Consider the following 22449-nt stretch of genomic DNA (forward strand, 5'->3'; position numbering starts at 1 on the left):
GATATTACCTATCAGATTGCGATTAGAAAACACAAAAGTAGTGGCTAATTTTTTCATGTTTTGAATGTTAATCTGCTTTATTTGCAGACTTACATGGCCATCTAGTGGTGAGACTCTTCCCTAGGAAACAGAAGCACATGAATACTTGGATGCAAAATTCACTGCACTATTTACTAAATATTAATATACAAATCAACCGAGAACAACGTGTTGAAAAAGGCAAAAAGATTTAATGTGGGTGAAAAATCTTGTTTGAAATGAAAACCAACATAATACATAAATGTCCGATTCCTGTCGATCGAAAACATTTAAATATTTCCTACAAACTAAGCATGCACAATGTTTGAAATCAAAAGTGAACTCAAATCTATGCAAGCAGTATTTCAAAACAATTGGTTCCTTAAATTATTTTTTGTAATAGTTTGAAAAGACGAGGCGATTCTACTCTAAAAGCACAATTTCCGTGGAATTTTTCACTTATCTTGGAAAAGAAACAACACTCTTTTAACTTAATATAATCAAGTTAACAAAACGAACATCAGGGCATAAGGGGCGTCATACAAACTTAAATATTTATGTCCTGAAATAAGAAAGACAGCATAAGATTTGACCCACACAAGTTTGATAAAATTCAGAAGGATATTATTTTTACTTCTTACAAATCTGTGATTTCTGACCCAACAAAAGCTCTGAAAAATTAAAAAGTTAAAAAAAAAGAAAAAGATACAAAGGATGCATGTCACCATACAAAAACTCTTAAAAAAGAAAATACACCTTGGCAGTTTTTTTTGTTCCACAAAGATGACCCGGAAAGAAAAACAACCCACACCTTTGTAACCAACGGGATAACCAGAGACGGGAGGCTGTGAACGGACTCTCAAAAACACACCCAAGAACAAAAAGGAAAAAAAAATGTGGAGAGAAACGGACGAATGGAGGGCTGGGAGATGCAGGAAGGACCAGACGGGAGAAACTGTGGGATGTTGTTGTGTCGTGGTAATGCAGTTGCATGGGTATAGAAGCATATGCAGTCCTCTTAATAAATCCGGCCTCGGCTTCTGTTTCCTCTTCCTCCGAAGCCCCGTCCTCGGCCACCCCTGAAGCCTCCTCGTTGTTCTGAGGGCACAGACGAGATCAGTTATATACACGGATGCTAATTCATAAGTGCTATGGAATAGGTTTTGCTAAGATGATCACCGTAAGAGAAGTTCCCAATGCTGGCGCTGTATTTCCCGCTGGGTGGATTGTATATTTGCCGGGCGTCCCTCCTGGGCAGATTCGTGGGAAGCTTCTTTATTGTCGCCGTTGCTCCGATGTCTTCCCCGGACTGCCTCTTCTGGCTGTAGGATACAGAGATGGTTCATAAGCAGACTAAACACGGTGACGTGGACGTCCAGGCAGAAGGCTTCACGTACCCGATTGCTGCCGCCTCTGCCTTCTGCACCGGTTTCCAGGACAGAGTGACTGTGCTTTTATAGGATGGAGGGTTATGGAACAGGTCCTGGAAAAGAGAGAAGAAAGGAAGCGAGATCAAAATGTGACAAAACACGACAGACTTTCAAAAGTCTGAGTATTCAGGAACGTTACCTTGATTAAAACGTTTATGTTGTTGGTGATCTTCAAAGCCACAACTTTGATTTTATTCTGTGAAGAAACAAAATTAGAATACGTGATATATATATATATATATATATATATATATATATATATATATATATATATATATATATATATATACACACACACACACACGATGATCTTTCATCATGCTTTTCCAAGGCATTTGATAAATCCGGACAAATGAACACCTTGAAATTGCACGAATAAAAATTCTATTACCTTTGCAAGATCACTGTTAAAAATATATATATATATTTATAAATAAAATCACACCTCCTCTGTCTTTAGAGCATCTCCAGTCTTGCCTTGCAAGGCAACACGTAGCTGTCGAATATACACTTGGAGCCCCCTTGCAAAGTACTGTAACCTGTAAAATAAACAAAAGATACATTTGATGCACATTGTTCACCTGCCCTTCACAAAGCAATGTAATAAGGGCTTTCACACTGAACACAAAAATGTGGTACAATGATGCATTTGAATAGTTATTGGCTATTGACACCAGGGGCAATCACTCACGGCACTTTTCCAAGTAATATAAATATTAAATGTCCCAAGGCATGAAAATTGTGATACGAGTCCCCTAGTCTGCCTATGGTCCCCCAGTGGCTAGAAACGGTGTTAGGTGTAAACCCCGGGTATCCAGCTTCTCCTTTATGTGGTCATACGGGGAAAGGTTACCTCCCCTTCCTCCGCTTTGACCGCCCAGAGAATTTAACGGTGCACGATCTGACAGGATCTCTGAGGTGAATCAGATCTCATGTGTATATTAAAGACAAACACAACGGGTCTATCCGGTCTTCATGATTTTACAGCTACGTTATGATTCCAGTTAAAACTAGCCACGAGTCCAGCTAATCACAACAGTGCATATACAGTAACATGATTATATATAAATCATTGGTTTGTTGTTTTTTTATTTCATAAATGACGCAGAAATGCAAAAAAACTTTAAACTGATCCGTAACAACAAAAGACAATACTTTATTAAACCTCTTCTGATAAAAAGTGTGCAAACTCAAGCATTTTGGATGATAGTTTCTGTCCAGTCTGCTCATTTTAGTGTTTCACTACAGCTGTCGTCAGCTTTTTGTCAGGCGGTAAAAGCGGGTATACAATCATATTTCTAATTTGAGGCTGTATTACGTCAATTCTGGCACCCAACATCACAAGATGATGATATTTTAAGCTTCTTATGCAGCTGAATCTGATGTTTTGAAAGCGCCGCCACAGTCTTCCCTTTGATTCGCATCCAGCTAGCACTGTGACATAGTTACATTTGATTGGCCTGGTCTAGATCACTCAGTAAAAAACAGGCCAATCAGAAGAGAGGCTCACGAATAGTAATTAGGCAGACCAAAACAGACCTGTTTTTGACAGAGCTCCTGGAAAAGGAGCAGTAAAAACATATTGAGATGGTTTTTGTTGTAGTACAACATGAGACTTTAAACTGTATTAAAACAGAGTACATGTGCTGGCTTATTATAGAATCAATATCACCTATAGATCACAATCAGAAGTTATTAGTAGCACTCAATAGTTTAAAGTGAGATTTAAAACAAAAACATTAATAATTAACGCCTATTTTTCCAATGCATTATTTCTCGGCGTGATCAATCATTCCGTGCTCTGTGTGAAATCAACAATCGTCAGAGATGCACCTAATTTTTCTCAGTGTGAAACCACCTTTATTCTTACCAAAACACAGTAGAAACAAGCATTATTTAAAAATCCTACCTTTTATTTGAAAGGAAATCAGAAATGGGCTAAGCTTTATCATATAAGTGTAATTATACATTAATACTACTTCATATTAATTTACTACATGTACTTACTATATGGTTAGAATTAGGCTTAGGGTTACTTGTATGTAATTATGCATAAATAATTGTTATTGTAATAGTAAGTACATGTAATAAAGACAACGACAAGATTAATTTATTTCTGGGATGCCAAATCTTTCAATCATCATTTACTATTAGAATAATTAATCAATCAATCAATCAATCAATGTTATAAAATATGTTGTTACTACTACCCCCTCCACCCCAGGTTTCTTTTATGAATAGTTCAAAACAACAGCACTTATTTGAAATAGAAAATGTTTGACCTGATCTTGAAGTCCTTCAACTTCTCTGTGCTGATTTTGTCGATGAGAAAGTCAGGTAGTTTTTGGCCCAGCTGATGGAAGCTGAAGAGCAGACACTCCACGTAGCTGAACTGCAGCTTGGGCTCTTCATTGGCCGCGTTCTCTCCGTTCTCCTCCTCTGGAGGCAGGGGCATGAACTCCTGGAGATATTAGGGGACCGAGACGGGCACAACCACAGCATGAGAGGATATTTAATGACAAAAGCGGTTGAAGTGGAAAGCTTTCTAAATTCTTGTGTGAGGTCAGGAGTTCAACGTGAGCCTTTACCAGTAGCTTCTCAAACAGCATGTTGAGATTGACCTCCAGTTTGTCCATGTCACCACAATACGGACTCATCTCTGCTAATAACTTCAGTACCTGTACAGCAGAAAATATTGAGCTTATTTTCTAGCGTTCTATAAATGTCCGGGCCAAAACAAACAACTAAACATAAGTATTAAATGAAAATGTGCTCTTTCCCTATTTCCCCATGTTAAAAATGCCTCTCATATACAAGCACGCAGAAGCTTTATGCAGGTTCTCAACCATTTTGACCATGATTTTTCCACGATTTTCAGCTCATTATACACACCTCCAGCTGGATGTCCAGTTCCGCTACAGGGCTGGTGAGCAGACTGAGGTTGGGCAGAACAAATTCACAGAAGTATGTCACAAAGCGAGTAGAATGCACATTTTTCTGGAGGAGAGAACAATTAAGAATGATTTGCATTAAAATAAGTGATGATTTACACTTGTAATAGGACATTATAATAATAATAAAGTAATTTTTTTGTTTGAATTAAACATCTGAATATCATTGAAGAGACATTCTCATATTATTGCTGACCGTTGCCGTGGTTTCACTCACAGAAAAGAGTGGTAAGGCCTGGCGCGTGCACTGCAGGAGCCGGTCAACGCTGTCTGCATCTGTGGGGTTTAGCGCCTGCTCCAGGAAGGCCTGCTCCACCACCAGCTCCACCAGCTGCTGCCGCCCGCTCACAGTCTGCATGGTCTTCAGCCCGGACAGAATACGCATGAGAAGCACAAACTCCTCCCCCGTCACGTCCTCTAGGACCTGAGACCGTGAGAAAAAGAGAGGGACAGGTCAAGTGTGAGACGGACTAAAGGCCAAGAAAATGCTGTTTGATATTATGCGGTGCAACCAATAAAAATGTGATGCAAATAACATGCAGCAAAATAAATAAATGAAAAAATATGGTTATTTTTAAATAACCTTCCAAAACTATATGAAACTAACATGCACATAAAGAGCACATTAAAACTGCATTTTGAACATTTAAACTGGTTAATAAAACTTTGAAATTAACACTTATATTCAAAAAAGAATTACACTCATAAAAATGTAACGAAGAACTTTCAAATATAAAAGAACTTTATAAATGTTAAATAATACACCCTTAAGATTTCTGATAATCATGTGACACGAAAGACTGGAGTAACGATAATAAAAAATTCAGTTCTGCATCCAAGTATGATGCAATATTACAATTTTTACTGATTAAATTGCAGTCTTGGAAGCCAGAATATATTTCTTTCAATAATACCATTACCAATCCCAAACTTTTGAACAGTACTGTATGTGTGTGAGGGGATGGAGTATAAATCATACCTTTTTTGTCTCTATGAAGATGTAATCCTCCACCTCTTTTGTCATTGTGTCATCTGGCATCATTTTCAACTTGGTAGAGAGAAACTTAATCGCTCTTTCTCGAACAATATCTTCTCCTTGCAGTATCTGACTGAACAAGCCTCCCAAAGTTCCTGCAAAAAAAAAAAAAACCAAGATGCCAGGGTGAAAAAGACAATAACTTTAGCTAAGAGGTCTTTTAGTCATTGGTTAGGCTCGCTGCGATAGATGTCACTTGTCCATCGTGACACCGTCCCAAACTGTTGTTTAAATTTTATTTTTTATAATAATAAAACCAGATTTCATTTATCACGTGAGGAGAGTGAGTCGAGCTGACTAACAAAAGAGTTTCAAAACAAAATGCAAAAGTACCCGATTTTGAATATTGAAAAGCCTGAAAAGTGATTAGTTAAAAAAACAACAACAACAAATTCTTTTTTGGTTCCACGGTTTTTGCTGATTTTTTTTTTTTTTATTTAAACTATTTTTCCTATTATTTTGCATCAAGGTGTATGCCGTTTTAGCCTCCTTATTTTCTTACTTGTTTTGCTAATAAATGTTATACGTTTCATAATTATTTGTTAACTAAAGATTTTTAGTTTTCTATACACATTTAAATTAAGTTATTAGTTATTTTATATCAGGCATAAAACATGGTGTATTTTTATTTGTTTTGTTAATATTCTAGAAGCAGTTCTTTGTTGGCTAAATTGAATAAGCAATTAATGTCAAATTGATAAATAATATTCTTATTCTTTTTTTTTTTTTTTTTACATGGAACTTACAGAAAACGCTTTCTACACAAATCATTGAGGGTAGGATGAAAACAGATACCTTTTGCATCGATTTTGAATATGGAGATCAAAGCCGTGTTGACTTGATTGAATTCAGCAGAATCGTCTAAAAGAGAAGAAACGGCAAAGATCAAAGAGCTGGAAGAACAGTATGTTGTTTAAATGCACTCAATTAGCCTGAAATGCAAGAACTTCATCTCAGAAGATGGAAGACGGACCTGTCTGCAGCAGCTGCGTGAGGATGTCTGCGACTCTGGGTAAATTCTCTCCCGATGCGAAGCGGGGCAGTTCTTTGATAGCTTGCCTTCTGATCTATAATCAAGAAACGATGTCGAGATTTGTTGTCTGGTTTGAAAGCCGTAACATGCAAATCTCTGCACGTGATGATAGTGATCATGTACTCACAGAAACGTCCTCATCTTCACACAGATCAAGCTGGGCGTTGATGGCTGCGTCGGCCAGCTCTGGAAAACTGCTGAAAAATTTTGGAATGAACTGAGCGGCCAGTCGCTTCTCCTTCGGACCTCCTTTAACGCCATCCAGAATTACCTGATAAGCATCTTTGTGCTGAAAAACAATTTTGAAGAATGGATCGAAATAAGTGACAACTTAAAATAATAATAATTCAAAATAACGGATAGTAATAATCATCATCGAAATATTTGATCATTTTAACACTGCATCTATTAACGTATCGTGACTAAAACACCTGTCAAAACTTCATAACTAAAAATTTACTCACCAAGGCTGCAATTATCAAAAATACAGTAAAAAAAAAAAAAAAAAAACACCAAATGGTAATACTGTGAAATATCATTACAACAATTGTTCCTTCTATTTGAAAATACTTTAAAATGTGATTTCTTCCAGTGATGGCATAGCTATTTTTTTTTTAGCAGAATCATCAATTTTTCATAAAATATTAAACGGCAAAAACCGTTGTCAGCACTGCTAAACTGCAGACATATAACAATTTAATGAGCTTTCCAATAATACAAATTACTTTACAAAATTGATTCCACTAAGCAGATAAAGAAAATAATCAGACCAAAAAAATTCAAAAGACTTAAGACTTGAAATTATTTCTTTTAAAAATTTACTGCACACAATTGATTGATTTTCAAACTATATTATAATAGAAAACGTTTTTTTTTCCTAAATTGTATTATCAAAATATTAGTTTTATTTATTTTTGATCAAATAAATGAACCCTCGGTGAAGAGAGAACTCTATAATAAGCCCCACTGTTAACTTTAGACTGTAAGCCTATACTTATCCCAAAATATGGAAAAACTACCATATTTGCATTATGTAAATTCACTCATCCTTCCCGAAGCGATCTTATCCTAAGCTGTTAATCATTCATCAGTACGTCCGAGCGCAGGACTGCGCACATTCACAAACGCGTTACGTACACAGCGTAACATTAGCCATCGCCAAACGTGATAGCTTTTTCTTTAACAAACCTCAAATTTAACCAACGTATTTCATCGGACACAAACGCGATAAACCCTTCCTGCACGCACAGCTGCCCTAATATCTCGCGCACGGCCCAGTTAGCTTTTGTTTGTACTCAAAAGCCCCAAACATTTCCAGTCGGCTATTAGCGCTAACGTGCTAGTACGCTAAAGGAGGCCGCGTAACATTAGAGCCTTTAAACGAATAAAACCCCCTCCCAAATTAAACGCTTTTCCTTCAGGCGGACCACACGGAGATAGGAGGCTTTGCTTACTTTGCTGAGATCCTCTTTCTCGTCGGCGAGGATGCCGTAGTTACGGTAGAGCTCCTCCACTGTCGCCGCCATCAGCGTGTCCGACTTCACCGAGCGCTTTCAATGAATAACGGCAGGTCTGCTGCTCCTCCGGCGACACTTCCGCGGTATCCGCGCCAAACGTCTGCAAACGCGTCGCTGTATTAAAGCGCAGATGTGGTGTGGGATGGAGTGAGGTGTTATTTTGCAAGCGAGCGTCGCTCTCGCGTGTGGTACGCCAGCTTGGATTTGTTGCTCTGAGCGGCGGCGGCGGGAGGAACTCTTCTTCGGCGCTTTTCGGAGATGACTGACAGTGCTAGTAGCTCAGACCGCCATCTGCTGGAGCTTCTTCTTTTTCCTTGTTCTTTTTGGCGGTTGGCAAACCAACTTGTGAGAGAAGTACCGCCACCGACTGGACTGGAGTGTGTGACGGAATTCACGCTTATGCAATTGACGTAACGAAGAAAAATAAATAAACAGAAAATTAAAAATGCAAATACGTTTTCTAATATTTTTAATTAACTTAGTTTCTTTAATAAACGTAAACTATATAGGCTATATAAGAATATAAAAAAGATCATATTCATTGTAGCATTAACCTGAATGAAGAGATGCATTGGTGGCCAATTTTATAGGGGCAGCATCTCCAAGTTGCTTCAAGAAACCTACCTGCAAGGAAAGGCTTTAAGCTCTTGAGCATGTTGCCAAAATCGTAATTTAAGTATCAAGTAACTTCTGTGAACCTCTGTGTTGTCATTAGCTGAATTGTTACAATAAATGTCATCAATGAATGTTTGGAAATATAAACTGATTTCTCCTGGACACACTACAGCAAAAGATAAAAATAACTGTGGGTGAAAATACTAGCGTTTTGGCTCACAATGTATAAAATAAACATCTAAACTTTGTAGCGTTTATTTATTATGTATAATATAAATACACACACATACAGCATATATTTTGAAAATATTTACATGTATATAGTTATATTAATATACAGATATATACATATATATATACACATATATATATATATATATATATATATATATATATATATATATATATATATACACACACACACACACACACACACATACTGTATATATATATATACATATATATGTATGTATATATATATACATATATTTATGTGTGTGTATATATATATATATATATATATATATATATATATATATATATATATATATATATATATATATATATATATATATATATATATATATATATAGATGCATGTGTGTGTTTTCAAATATAAATAATAAACATACACACATATACATCATGTAAACAAAAACCTTTATTCTGGATTAATCATTTGACCTCACCAATATATATACACACACACACACACACACACACACACACACACACACACACACACACACACACTCAGTTTTTAACTCTAAAACAATAATGTAATACCCAGAAATTTGTATTTATTGTTAGTTGCAATCGAGCAAAGCATCCAGAAGATGGCATCAAAGACCGGTGCATTTTTTCTTCTCACGTCCCGTGTATTTATGCCCTTCGGCTGCACAATTTCCCTATCTTCTTAATAGGAAAGCCTCACTGAACTGATCAACTCAAATACGATTACAGTGAACTTCCTTCCAGTGGCAGTCAGAAGAGAAAACTTCCTCAATGAGTCTGGCTACTTCTGCCAGATCTAAAAAAAAAAAACCCAGTAACGGATATTTAATCTTTTACAGGTTACTTTGTTTTAACCAGTAAGACTTCCTTTTGCATTGTGATTATTTTCACTCGAAATTCCTATAACCTAATTTAAAAATAAAGTAAAAAAAAGCAAAAAAAAAAAAAAGCAACAAAACATTGTCTCTGATTAACACATAACCATCTGCTCCAAGGTCAAAAGTCCTTGTGATAAAGCTCTTTGGCAGTTCACACGCTGAAACAGCGCCACAAAGGTTTTCTGAGGTGATGTTGACGTTGAAAACAGCATCTAAAGCTCCTTAACAGCTAATCTGCTGAAGGGACTCTAAACTGCGTGCCAGAGCCGAAAAGAAATGCTCACATGGACCTCTAAAGACCTCTGCTCAAACCTTACACGCGCAGTCCAGCGTTAAAATGCCAAAACCATTTCAAAAAACACTTAAATGCAAAAATATACATTATTGTACACACTCCCACACACTGAATGAACTTCCTTTTTTGAATTATTTTAAATTACAATTTTTAAATATTAAAAACATTTACAACAAAACATTCACGAAAAGGCTAAAAGTCGGAGTTTTCTTCATGTCAGCATGTTTAGTTTCCACTAGCCGCTGAAGAAAGAGACGATAAAGGTGTTAAGTGTTACGAAGTGCCTTTAGTTTGTCTCAGTGTGCTGTCTGCTGTGTTTTTGTTACAGTGTTCGTACACACTGCTTTACCACCTCGAGAAAGCTTCTTTAAATCACCCTCTACCCTAAAAACAGGCTAAACCGACAGGCCAAACAGTAGTTAGCGCACAAAAAAAAGCTCACGTTTCCGCAGCACGTCCACGCTGTATTAAGCGAACACGTCCTAGCTTGTTTCAGTTATTGTGACTTCACAAGATGTCGGTGGGCGTTTCGAGAGCACGAGAAAGAGGCTTTTTTTTTAACTAGTTAGGCCACACTTCATCTCTGCGGTGCTTTGCCCTCGGAGGATTTCCACGCCACCTGGCCGGGGGCCAGAAAAGGCCGGTTCACTGCAGAAAGTATTAGGCGTCCTTTTGCTCTCTGTCTTGGTCATCCTGGCTGCTCCACTGACCTCCATTTTTTCTGAACGCATCCTGTTTTTCACGGACAGGAGCTGGATGTCCGAATGCACATTGGCGACTGTGTGGCGTCGGACGCCGCCGGTCCTTTCCAAATAGGCTTCACCCTCGTGTTCGATTAGAGGTGCCAGGAAAGACTCGTGGGCAAAGTGTGTCACCATAATCTCAGGTTGACTGAGGTGCGGAGCGGCAACCAACCTCAGGCCTTCCAGATGATCCTCTGCGGGGGAAGCGATTTTAACGCTGGTTAGATTTAGCACAGACTTGACGCGCATAAATCACCGTCAATGTGAACATGTGAACATTTTTTGGTTTCGCATGGGCTTGATAAACTTTCATACTATTTTAAAAAACGCTTATATTAACTGACTCTAAAAATGTTATGCGGCATAGTCATCGATAAAATAACTTTTCATTATTTATTAACCTGTTATTGTTTCACTAACACTCATGGTACACTTTTTTGCTCATTCCTGGGGGTTAAGAAGTTTTTTAATAAATTTTTCAAAGTTTCACAACAAATCATCAATTCATAAACCTTGTTAGCTTTTCAAACTACATTTGATTTATCATAAAAGGGTCAAATTATCTGATATTTTATTTGAATTACTGCTTTTTGGTTACACTATATGATTTTTTTTTACTGGATAACTTATGTATTATTATTAATATTTGTTTAAGGTACAAAGACAAAATAATTTTTAAACAAATATTATGAATTAGTTTTTACTAAACTATGCCATTAAATGATGTAATATTTTAAATGATATCTTGATCATAAGACTTCTAACATTTTTTTCTGCATGTTGGTTACACCATATGACTTTTTTCATTATTATTAATTATATATTTTCATGATACAAAGACATTTTTATAAACATTAAACATTATAAACTTCATGTGGAGTTCCACCACAGACACTTTACCACATTAAGCAACTATAAAATTACTATAAAATTTTCTGAACATTTAAAGAAATTCTTGATCTTAAGGCTTCTACCATTTTTATGCATAAGGGTTATGCCATATACCTTACATTTTGTGGACATTTTTTAAAATTATTAACAATTATTGCTATTAATATATTTTTATAAGTTGCAAATATATTATTAAAATTTCCTTAATAAAAAAATATTGGGTTTTTCTTTGTTGGTTACACCATATGATTTTAATTTGTAAATGAAAATGTTTTCAGTTACTAATAAATAACTTTAACAGTGAAGCTGTTTTGTAAAAAAATAAAATAAATTTTGATTTATGACAAATTTAACTTTAGTCCCCCCTTAAAAGCATCACAATACATTTTCAAGTAACTGTATGTGAATTGTTAATGCTTTTTCAAATACATTAATGCCCCTCCCCTCAGAAAAACAAAAGCAAAGAGAAAGCACCTGAAGATGAAGATGAATTGCTAGGGTTCATGTAGAGGTAGTTACTCAGGTAGGGAGATATAACCATGTCCACTAGCCTCTCAAGCCGGAAATACTCTTGCGTAGGTCCATTAGGCTCATGAATGCCCTGCGCCCAAAAAGAACATCATGAAAATTAGGATCCAAAACAACAGAGACCCGACAATCACTGCTGGTAGATGAATAGTTAAATAACTGGGTTCAATCCCAAGACAGCTGACAAGTGGGAGTAAATGAGGAACGGATGACGCATCAGTGTGCTTCATCACCATTATGCCCTTAAGCATGACACTGTATCCCTGCGGTACTCAGCCTTGTTCTGGAACAAAGCTGACAAATTTCTTTTGTATGGAGGAACCGTGTTTGAAAAATGAACGCTGGGTCAAGGTGCTTGGTTTCACGGAGGATCTTCAAATCTCATCTGAGATTACAGCAGCACAAAGCAGAGCCGTACATGTTCCCACACCAGCACTCGGGGAATGCTCTCCTAGTGTTCATTTATCTTCATATTCGCACCTGTGCATTAATTTTGTGTATGTTTGTGGTTGCTTTTTATTAAAAAGTTTTTTTTTGTGTGTTATTTAAGTATTATTTATATTGTATTTGTTAGTTTTTTTATTTATTAATTTTTAGGTTTCAGTTTGCTGTTAGATTTTTGTTTTTTTTACTTGCTTGTATTTAGCTTTAATTTATTTACTGGTAATCAATGAGTATATTGTATATCAATAAGTTGCCATGGCACAATTTGTTATTTTCAAGTCTTATAAGTAAAATTTTTAATCTAATATTTATTGCTGTTTTTATTTTATTATTCAGTTTTATTAGTCATTAATAATATAGATATGAAGGTAAAATTAGAGGCCTATATCTATTTATATAACTTTTCATATATAGAATTTAGAAATAATAATTTAGAGTTTAGAAAAAACTTATTACATTTTTAGAATTATTAAGATCTGAACAGAGATAAACATAGACAATATTTATATTCAATACATATATAAGGAGTTGACTGTTGGATTTGTGCACTTTTTGTCTGAATTTGTCAATTATTTCTTAAAATCATATATATCTCAGCCGTGCCATACAACAGCTATTTCCTCCCACGAATTTCTTTTTAAATATGTTCCTGATGATTTAACACCTTTACAACTCTAATAATGCATATTCTAGTCAAGTATTAATACTAGAGCTTTTATAAAGTTTTACACTTCCCATTTTTGACCCTGCACCACAAAACCAGTCATAAGGGTCCATTTTTCCTCGTAAATACAGGCTGAATAAACAAGCTTTACATTAATGCATGGTTTCTTAGGATAGGACTTTTTGAAAATCTGGAATCTGAGGGTGCAAAAAAAATCTAAATATTGAAAAAACTGTGTTTAAAGTTGTCCAAATTTAACTTTTTAAGCAATGCATATTACTGTTTTTTTCTTGTATATACACAGTATGAAATTTACAAAATATCATCATGGAACATCCTTGATGTCCTAATGATTTTTGGCATAAAAGAAAAATCAATAATTTGGACCCATTTTGGCTATTGCTACAAATGTACCCCAGTGATTTAGTACAGGTTTTGTGTTCTAGGGTCACATTTCTGCTTTTAGACACTTTTTTAACACACTGACTACGTCTCAGTTTTGGCGTTGTTTCCACAACAAACAATTTTTTTTTCACCTAAACGGTTTTTCGAATGTTACCGTGCTTGGTTACCAAGGAGAAAAGACAAAGTCAGTGAAGGGTGTGAGATGAAATATGAGATTCTTATTGATCTACTGTGCATCCTTTCTGTTCGAGCTGCCAAGTTACGTCTGAGCGTCTAAGACAGACAAAACGCCAGATCTAAAAACATTAGGACCAAAGCATTTTTGCAAAAAGGCTTAAAATGCAATTTCCATCACAAAATAACAAATGTAGCGGAAATGTTCACGATGCACGATCAGACATGACCTAGTGAGCGCTCACCTGCAGGATGAGCAGCATCTGTGTGACTGGAGGAGGATACGAGGAGCACTGAAACATATTCTCCACAGGAAGCTTCAATAGAACCATGTTCCTGAAGCCTAGAAGAGCCATTTGCCTCACAGTCAACTCCTGACCCTAAACCCAGCCAAAAAACACCACAGTGTCGGTAACCTGACGCCAACCCACGACTTTGAATGGTAGGTGAGATCATTTTAATACCTGCACAGGGTAGAAAATAGCTTGAAGAGTTGGCAGGACGTCTGTGAAAAACCTCACCCACATCTCAGACAGTGCTTGGAGACGAGTCTCATCTGGGCATGAGAAATGAGACAAGAATGCAAGGAGCGATTGAATTACACACATCTGTATAAAACCGTATTAGAGCTCACGCAGGCCATCAAATGCAACAACAAGACCTATAAAAGGGTTCAGGACTCACCGTTGTGAAGCTGAATCTTCTCCAAAATGTACGTCAGACCCTTATTCAAGAGCTGATCCTGGATAAAATGAGTCATGCAGGCACTTTAGTTCATTTGTAAATGCTGAAATATTTATCATTTCAAAAGTACAGCCTCAAAATGTAAACAATATGAGAGTTGACATGATTTTAGTCAATTAAAAATGCAAGAATTATCATAACAACGTAATACCATAAAACCCTGAAACAACTGTAAAAAAATAACGATTTAAATATCTTTACGGCTCAGCTAATACATATTTATTATTATTCACATTTTTATTATTTTTAATAACATTATTATTATTATATACTTATTATTAACATTTAATAATATGTTAATGTTGATTGATTTTTGTGTTTGAATGAATAAAATAGTAAAACTAAACAACAGCATAATAAAAAAAGGGACAAAAATTGCTTTTTCAGTTAACAGTCACTGTTCAACACGAAAACATTATTTACACATCCTTCATGGAACGCTTTTTGTTTGTTTTGTATTAGTTTTTCTATTAGAAAAAACTACATTTAAAATGTTCTTAAAATGTATTTTTGTTAGCTGGGTTAAACTTGGAACATTTAAGTTAAATACGACATTTTACAATATTTTTCATTTCTCTTTAGGATATCTTTAGGATAATTTCACATCAAATTATAATTAAAAAAAAATTCATTATGTCTTCAGAAGTGAAAAAAAAAAACATTACCTGAAAGTACTCAGTGATAAATGATCCCAGCTCGGTCCTTAAAAGCCATCTGAAAAACAGGTAAACTGTTTAAAGGACTAGTTCACGCAAAAATGAAAATGACCCTATATTTTACTCACCCTGAAGTCATCCAAGTACATGACTTTCAGATGAGCACTGTCAAGAGTTTTCAAAAAATGTATCCTGGCTCTTCCAAGCTTGGTAACGCTGGTGGACAGCGTCCATTATTTTGAAGCGAATATGACCACATGTACTGCCATGTAAAACTAACATATAACACGTAGTCAGTCAAGAAGCCGGAATTATATTTTTGTTACAAAAACCCTTCAATCTTTTTCAGAGGGCATGTGATAACCCTCAAAGGTGTATAGGTTAGTTTCACGCTGCAGTACTTGAGGATATATCCAATAAAATAATGGCCGCTATCCACCAGCATTACCAAGCTTGGAAGGGCCAGGATACATTTTTAAACTCTGACTGTGTGTGTCTGAAAGAAGAAAGTCATATACACTTAGGTTGGCTTTAGTGTGAGTAATTTTCATTTTTGGGTGAACTATTCCTTTAATTAAAATAGTAAAAATCCCATTGCCTGCCAGTAAAAAAAACTCAGCACCAAAAACCAGCACAAAGCTTAGGTGTTGTGAGTGGTCGCCATTTGCTCGCTATGTGTTTCTATGCGGCTGTTAGTGTATTTTGGGTCACTGCCTACTGGCATGAGTCAAAAATGTCTAATCTTGACATGAAATCATTGCAAAGGAAGTGAATTGAGTACATGGCCTTTCTTACCTTATGCTTTCGTTCAGAGTGTAGAGCTCATTGGCCTGTAGCCCCCCACCTTGGAAGACTTTAATTACAGCCGTCTGAACGCTGAAAAACAGAAAAGAGTCATTTAGTTGAAAAATCAGGAAGCTATGCCTCATTCAAGTGGCCTGACCGCTGATTTGCAAGCTAAGAAAATTGTATGCAAAACATCCTTTTATATGCATAAAGACTTTGTAAAAACATTTCAAAATCCAGCAATGTCACCTGTGTCAGGGAAATTCTCTGTTTTAGTGTCTAGAGTCAGCGTTTTTGTCCGGCTGCCAGCAAACTTTCGCTGCCCGCCATCCAACCGAACACTTCTGACTAACATCCTGCTCTACACTTCCTGAGAGAGGGGCAGAAGAGGTCCCATTTCCATAAGGAAGTGGTAAAGGCAAAGACTGCTGTCTGTTTTCTTGTCCACCGCCTTGAAAACGTGTGTCTCTAAGGGTTTTTTCCCTTAAAGACTAAATATGGCATGCAAAGTATGAAATCATATATGAAAATGCAAGGTTTCACTTTTGAGTCAGAGGTACAGTGCTCGTAAACTCCGCCCTTTTTGACTCATGTTTAAAGTTCAGGGCTTCATAGAAGTATCAAAACTAAAGATGCTTTTTTTTTTATTATCATGTTTATCTATGAGTGAGAAAGTTTTTCATTGCTTAAATAGAATAAAATTTTCTAATTAAAAATAAAAAATCTAAAGTCTCATTCTCAGTAAAAATGTTAGTTACTGTCCTGACATCACAATGAATAAAAGAAAAAAAATAAAGTTATCGTTAAATAATTAAAAATAGAAATATTATGGCATAATAATATTTTCTTGAAAATGGTACAAAATCCATTCTTCAGATCCATATGAAACCAACATAAAGCAAATTCCATGTTTTATAATAATGTGCCATACGTGTATTTATGATGATATAATTTTAGTTATGTAAAATGCAATGTGGTACAATGCTGTTTTTAAATAAATACTTTGACAAATTATATTTAAAGAACTTTTTAGAAAATGATGTATACATTTACTTGTATTGAAGGAGTACAGAAAATACGTAATTACCTTTTACTTGATGGTTACACCACATGGCAAGTTTTAACCATTTTTTAAAAACAAAATGATATTTAAATAATTTTTTTTTTCTTAAAAATATTTTAGAAGCTTTCCAAACTTGCTACACGTGTTTTTAAGAGCAGCTGAGCTAATATCAGCTTCAGGATGTAAAATGTCATGTGGTGCGACGCCCCCCAAAAAGTAATATGAATGAATTAATAATTCAAATTCAAAAAAATACAATTGACTATGGAAAGTATATTTGAAAATATTGAGAGCTTTGTCATCTTTGAATAAACTGTACCTTTAAAAAAACCCTTTTGGTTCTGTCTATAAAAACCAAAAAAACATCAAATCTCAGGGCGATTAATAAAACAATGCCTTTTCTCTCTCTCATCCTTGGGAAAGGGAACCACCCACCTGTTCCAAACACTAGCATTGGACAGCTGCAGTGCTGGCGAGCTGGCATGAAAGCGGGCAAGGTCGGACAGCACAGGCGAGCTCATGAAACGGGGCCTGGGCTTTCGAAAGGACCCCATGGTTTAGTTGAGATGAAGACAGGCACGTGCTAGAACGAATGTGAGAGATCAGAAGTCACATTACAGTCAAAACGTACCACAAGGTGCTACAGAAAAAGTGACGCAAAGTGTGCGCGAAACAACCGCGAAGGCAGTTGTTTACATGGTTCAGATGCAGTGACTCATTTATATCGATGCCTGTGTCATAATGAAAGCCACACAGAGCGTCTACGGCACAAACAAGTACACTTCCTTTGATGCACAGCCTGACATGGGACTTCCTGGTGAACCCGTGGCTGTGCTACGCTCGCGCAACAGAGGTATCTGATAATCGCTAAAACGGCAGTTAGGATGCAGTTAACCAGATGCTTGTATCAGATGCTGACACGTTCGAACAACGCTCATCGTGGTTTTCTATGCACAAATGCTTCCCAGAATTCTGACTCAAGCTGTCTCGCTCACGAACTGCACCCTTTGACGGCATCACAACTTGATCCCACACACATCTGATACCAACTGTAAACTTACATATTTATCCCATCTGCCTAATAATAGGTTCGGCCCGTTCCCACACTGACAAAAACACCGCAGCAACGACAACCACGCTGCCGTGAGAAGGCAAACAATGTCTCCAATTATAGGCTGCCTCTGTGAAGCCCGTGATGGGTTAAATCGGTATTTTATCCACCCGGCAAGAAGATGGCAACATCAGATGGCGCGCCAAATCTGTTCCACTTGCTGCAAGAAAATGAGCTCATTCGCAGTCTAACATTCATGAATGAAAATTTTATGCATCCATACTCACCATCTGCTAATTACGAGGCCAAAAACAAGTCAGACTCCCACTGCAGTTGATTCACTCTGTGCATAATTTGCATGAATTGAGCTTATGGGGCGCCTCTGGTCATAAATCACACTAACTAAGACATCACGTTTCTGCATGGCTCCTTAAGTATAATCTCATTCTTTCAGCTCGGGTGTATTACTTTATTCACCAAGTGCTTCGGCGAATTAGGACTTGGGTTGTCTGGTGAGATGGTTGACTGGTGAACTTCTAATAACAGACATGAGCAAGTACTCAGGCCAGTTAGGTAATGCAATTAAGGCTGCAGCATCTCAAAGCATGACCGGAGGAGGGTAAACAGCCTCATTTATCATCCGTGTTCAACTGCTGACCTGGCTTAAGCACATTAAGCGGACTCTCAAAGTCGACATCAACTTTTTGAAAAGCCATTTACACTGAAAACTATAAATGCACCAGCATTAAAGACCTGGAGCATTCAAAGCACGTGTATGCTACTATAGTTATTGTTCTTGATGTTAAGAGCCCTTTAAAGTCTTGTTTTTTGATCAATGCAAAGTTCAAACATTCAATGCTAGTTTTATGAGAACCGTTAAGTCCAGAATCAAGTGGCAGATGCAGGTTGCCAGATTGAAGACAAATAAAAAAACAAAACAAATGGAACTAAAAAGAGTGAACTGATGTCAGTTGTTTTAAAGGGATCATATGATGCTGCAAAAAAGACCATTATTTTGTGTATTTGGTGTAATGCGATGTGTGTATACAGTCTAAGGATGCACATTTTCCATACACTAAAAAAAACTACAAACTACACACACACACACACACACACACACACACACATACAAACATATTTTACTTTAAAATCTATAATCTTTAAAGATTTAAACTTTAAAAAACTCTAATCTTCTATGCCTGACCCTGTGTTTGCTGGCTTCCATGGCTACAAAAGGCTGTATTTTCCTTGAACTGGCAACCTGGAGGGTCTAAATACTTTGGGGTAAACTGGCAGTGGGCAGAATCAAAGACCAAAACAAAACATTCTGACACGCAATGCGCATTTCAAAGTAGAATAGCTGTGATTGTTTTTCTTAGAAACAAGTATGTGGACTCAGCGTGTTTCCTAAATATCTGCAAACATATTGTGGTATTTTATGCTCCGGTACAGTCAGTTCTTTCCAATTCATTTAAAGCAATAATTTACCTAGAAGCGAAATTGGCTATATTTAAATCACCCTCATGTCATTCCAGAACTTTTTTTTTCCCGTAAAAGAGATTTTGAAGACATTTTTGCGCGGACACTGAAGGTATTTGGCATCCACAGCCAAACTGAACCCCACTGACTTCCACTGAATAGACATTTCAAATAATCATCTTTCATTATCCACAGAACAGCGTGAGGGTCAGGAAGTTGTTTTAATTCTGTGCGAACTACGAAGCATATTTGCATTAAGCAAAGGGCAGAAATGCCTTCCCCCGAAAGTAACTATAAATCAATCCACCCAAAAAGTTGTCTAGGTGGGAAACTCTGTGAGATATTTCTGTGAAATGTTCTACTGGGAATCACCTAAAACAAGGCTATACAACTCAAAAGAATCATAAAAAGTGAGCTTTTCTCTGTAGTAGCACTACCTAATAACTTTTCACTAAGAACAGTAAAACATTAGTACACACACACACACACACACACACACACACACACACACACACACACACACACACACACACACACATCTTAGTTAGAAAGTTAAAGTAGTTCTCATGTCCTACACGTTTCAATTGCCTTCTCAACAGATTCTCTGGAGTATCTTCACTGACCTCCACGTCCAGCGGCTACTGAGTAAATGTTTCACTTACCAGCTTGTTCTTCTCAGTCCTAACTGTGAGTTAGTTCAGCCGCATTATAATTTCCGCGACCGTTCTCACACATTTAAACGCTCAATGCAACTTCGACGAACGCAACCGTGCCAACCCATAGGCTCCCTTTAAAAATAAAACTTCAGCCCCTAAGCGCTGTTTATCAACTAAGTATTCGTCGGGTGAGACAAGAAAGCAAGATGCTCCGCTGCGAAGCGCCCGCTGTGGGCGGTCCATGGGTGGAGTTTGCTCTAACTCTTTCACACATGCAACAAGTGTGCTGGAGCGAGTCCGAGTCAGTTCCCTGAATCGGCTCTCGCTCGAACAGCTCGGTTCAAAAACACAGTGATTTTTTTCCATCATGACGCTATTGCGCCATCACGTGCAGAGCACGTCGCTGGTTATTAAGTTTCCCGTCAACAAGGTCATCTAGAAACAAATCTAATTACAATATAACGCATTTAGCCTACATTTAGGCCCATATTTCAGAAGATATTCGAGTTTATAAAAATAATTTCATACTTTATTTATAGCAGTCACGCGTTAAAACATTACTTCTAGGCTATTTAATTAATTCACTTCATCTTCTATCAGTCAAACCTCAGCATCACGTCTAATAGCTTAAACGAATCTCGAATAGACGAGTCGACTCAATCAATCAGTTGACTCGAATTCAGATTTTGTGAACTGATTCACTGAAAACATCCGACTCAAAAGAAAGATTCGTTCAGTATTCGGACATGTGTGTTGAACAGCTGTGGTCTGATGTGCTGCTGCCACGCATCGCCACTGTCTGCACACACTGGACCAGAATTTACCCTGTTCATACACATAAATGTGGTTTCCTTTAATCCCCAAGCATCTACACTATGTATTTAAGTCCAAATAAGCAGTCCAAGACGACTCGTTGACCATAACTTTAGGCCATGCGAGCTTTTTCCCCTAAGATGAACTGCTGAGTCGCACACTGAATTTAGAAATGTAATTAAAGATTTGACAAAGACAACATTATCATCTGGCCTGTAGCTACTGCAAAATGGCTTTCTGTGTAAGGTCCTCTAGAGGGCAATATCGCACTGCTCGTGGGTTTCAGTAGCATTCAGCACATTACGATTTCTCAACACGTCGAAATGCTGAATAAATGCAAGGGATATTTTCCTTTTTTCTTTCTCTCAGTTGCTGATTTACCACTGAAGTATCGATCTGCCTTAAAAGATAAACCTACAGTTAGCATGCGGTCCAGGATTTTAAAAACATATGTTTTTTTTAACAGCAAATTTTATTTAGGCGCTAACCTTTATAAAACGTTGATTGCCAGACTCAGAAGGTCAAATTAAATAATATACGAGATGTTTTATTTTATAGTCATTTTATCCACCTTATATTGCAAAACGGAAGTAATTTTTCTGTGAATGTGCGAGACTTCCGTAAAGTTAAGTAAATAACTGGAAGGGAAAAGCGCGCTAAAACTGTTTATAATTACGACAATGCATTAAAATGATGTGATAGGAAATATCAGTTTTAAATATCAAGCAGCATAACAAGCTTTAAAAAAAAAAAAACTTTTATTAGTTGTCAAGCTAAAAATAACTGGAAGCCATGCCTCGCAGAATCACGTTCAAGCCTGACAAATTTTTTTTTTGTAATATTTATTTACTTAGTTAATCATTATTATAATGCCTAGGAATGTACATCAAAATAGATCAAATGAATCCAATTAAAAGTAAATGTCACTAACTACAGCTACTACTAACTGCTAGCAAATAAGTGCAAAAAAATATCACCTTTCGCACCTTTCAAGGGACAATAATTGTCTGAACCAGAGCAGGAAAATAAAGTAGTAGTAGTAGTAGTAGTAGTTGTTCTCTGTGACCGGTGGTCCTCTCATTAGTTTTGGCAAGGCCTTCCCAATAGTGGCCGAGGCACAGGGGTACCGTTGACCTTGACGACAGGAGTCCCGTGTTAAACACTAATGAGAGAGACGTTCCCAAGCTTGTCTACAGCGCTGGCCCGATCAAACAAAGGGGAAGTGGTCTAAAAATAAACGGAACACATTAATGAGTGATCTGCAGGTAGCGAAAGGCGGTGCTCTTTGTTTGTTCTTCAGCGAAGGTGTGGATCTGTACGTACGGCTGGAAATCCAGAACGGGCT

General features: G+C 36.8%; 2 protein-coding genes across 3 annotated transcripts; both read right to left on the reverse strand.

The window, feature by feature from the left end:
- Positions 1-210: 210 nt before the first annotated feature.
- On the reverse strand, positions 211-8257 carry api5 (apoptosis inhibitor 5). Of its 2 annotated transcripts, none has more exons than XM_043228461.1 (14): positions 7923-8257; positions 6596-6757; positions 6409-6502; positions 6231-6296; positions 5379-5530; positions 4596-4823; positions 4341-4445; positions 4037-4126; positions 3731-3909; positions 1894-1987; positions 1588-1644; positions 1416-1501; positions 1198-1340; positions 211-1116 (listed from the first exon to the last, which is right to left on the reverse strand). In XM_043228461.1, the coding sequence occupies exons 1-14, from the start codon at positions 7992-7994 to the stop codon at positions 1037-1039; spliced, it is 1608 nt and encodes a 535-aa protein (XP_043084396.1). In that variant the 5' UTR covers positions 7995-8257; the 3' UTR covers positions 211-1036. The 2 variants fall into 2 exon arrangements, with proteins under 2 accessions (XP_043084396.1, XP_043084397.1); XM_043228462.1 differs by having other exon boundaries at positions 4617-4823; positions 7923-8255.
- Positions 8258-9380: 1123 nt separating this feature from the next.
- On the reverse strand, positions 9381-20529 carry prr5l (proline rich 5 like). The gene is made up of 9 exons (XM_043228773.1): positions 20298-20529; positions 17541-17688; positions 16052-16132; positions 15266-15314; positions 14541-14598; positions 14321-14412; positions 14102-14236; positions 12116-12242; positions 9381-10944 (listed from the first exon to the last, which is right to left on the reverse strand). Exons 2-9 carry the CDS (start codon positions 17657-17659, stop codon positions 10565-10567), a joined length of 1041 nt encoding a protein of 346 aa, XP_043084708.1. The 5' UTR covers positions 17660-17688; positions 20298-20529; the 3' UTR covers positions 9381-10564.
- Positions 20530-22449: the final 1920 nt, after the last annotated feature.

The sequence above is a fragment of the Puntigrus tetrazona genome, chromosome 25 (genome assembly GCF_018831695.1).
Source record: "Puntigrus tetrazona isolate hp1 chromosome 25, ASM1883169v1, whole genome shotgun sequence".
NCBI classification, from domain to species: Eukaryota; Metazoa; Chordata; class Actinopteri; order Cypriniformes; family Cyprinidae; genus Puntigrus; species Puntigrus tetrazona.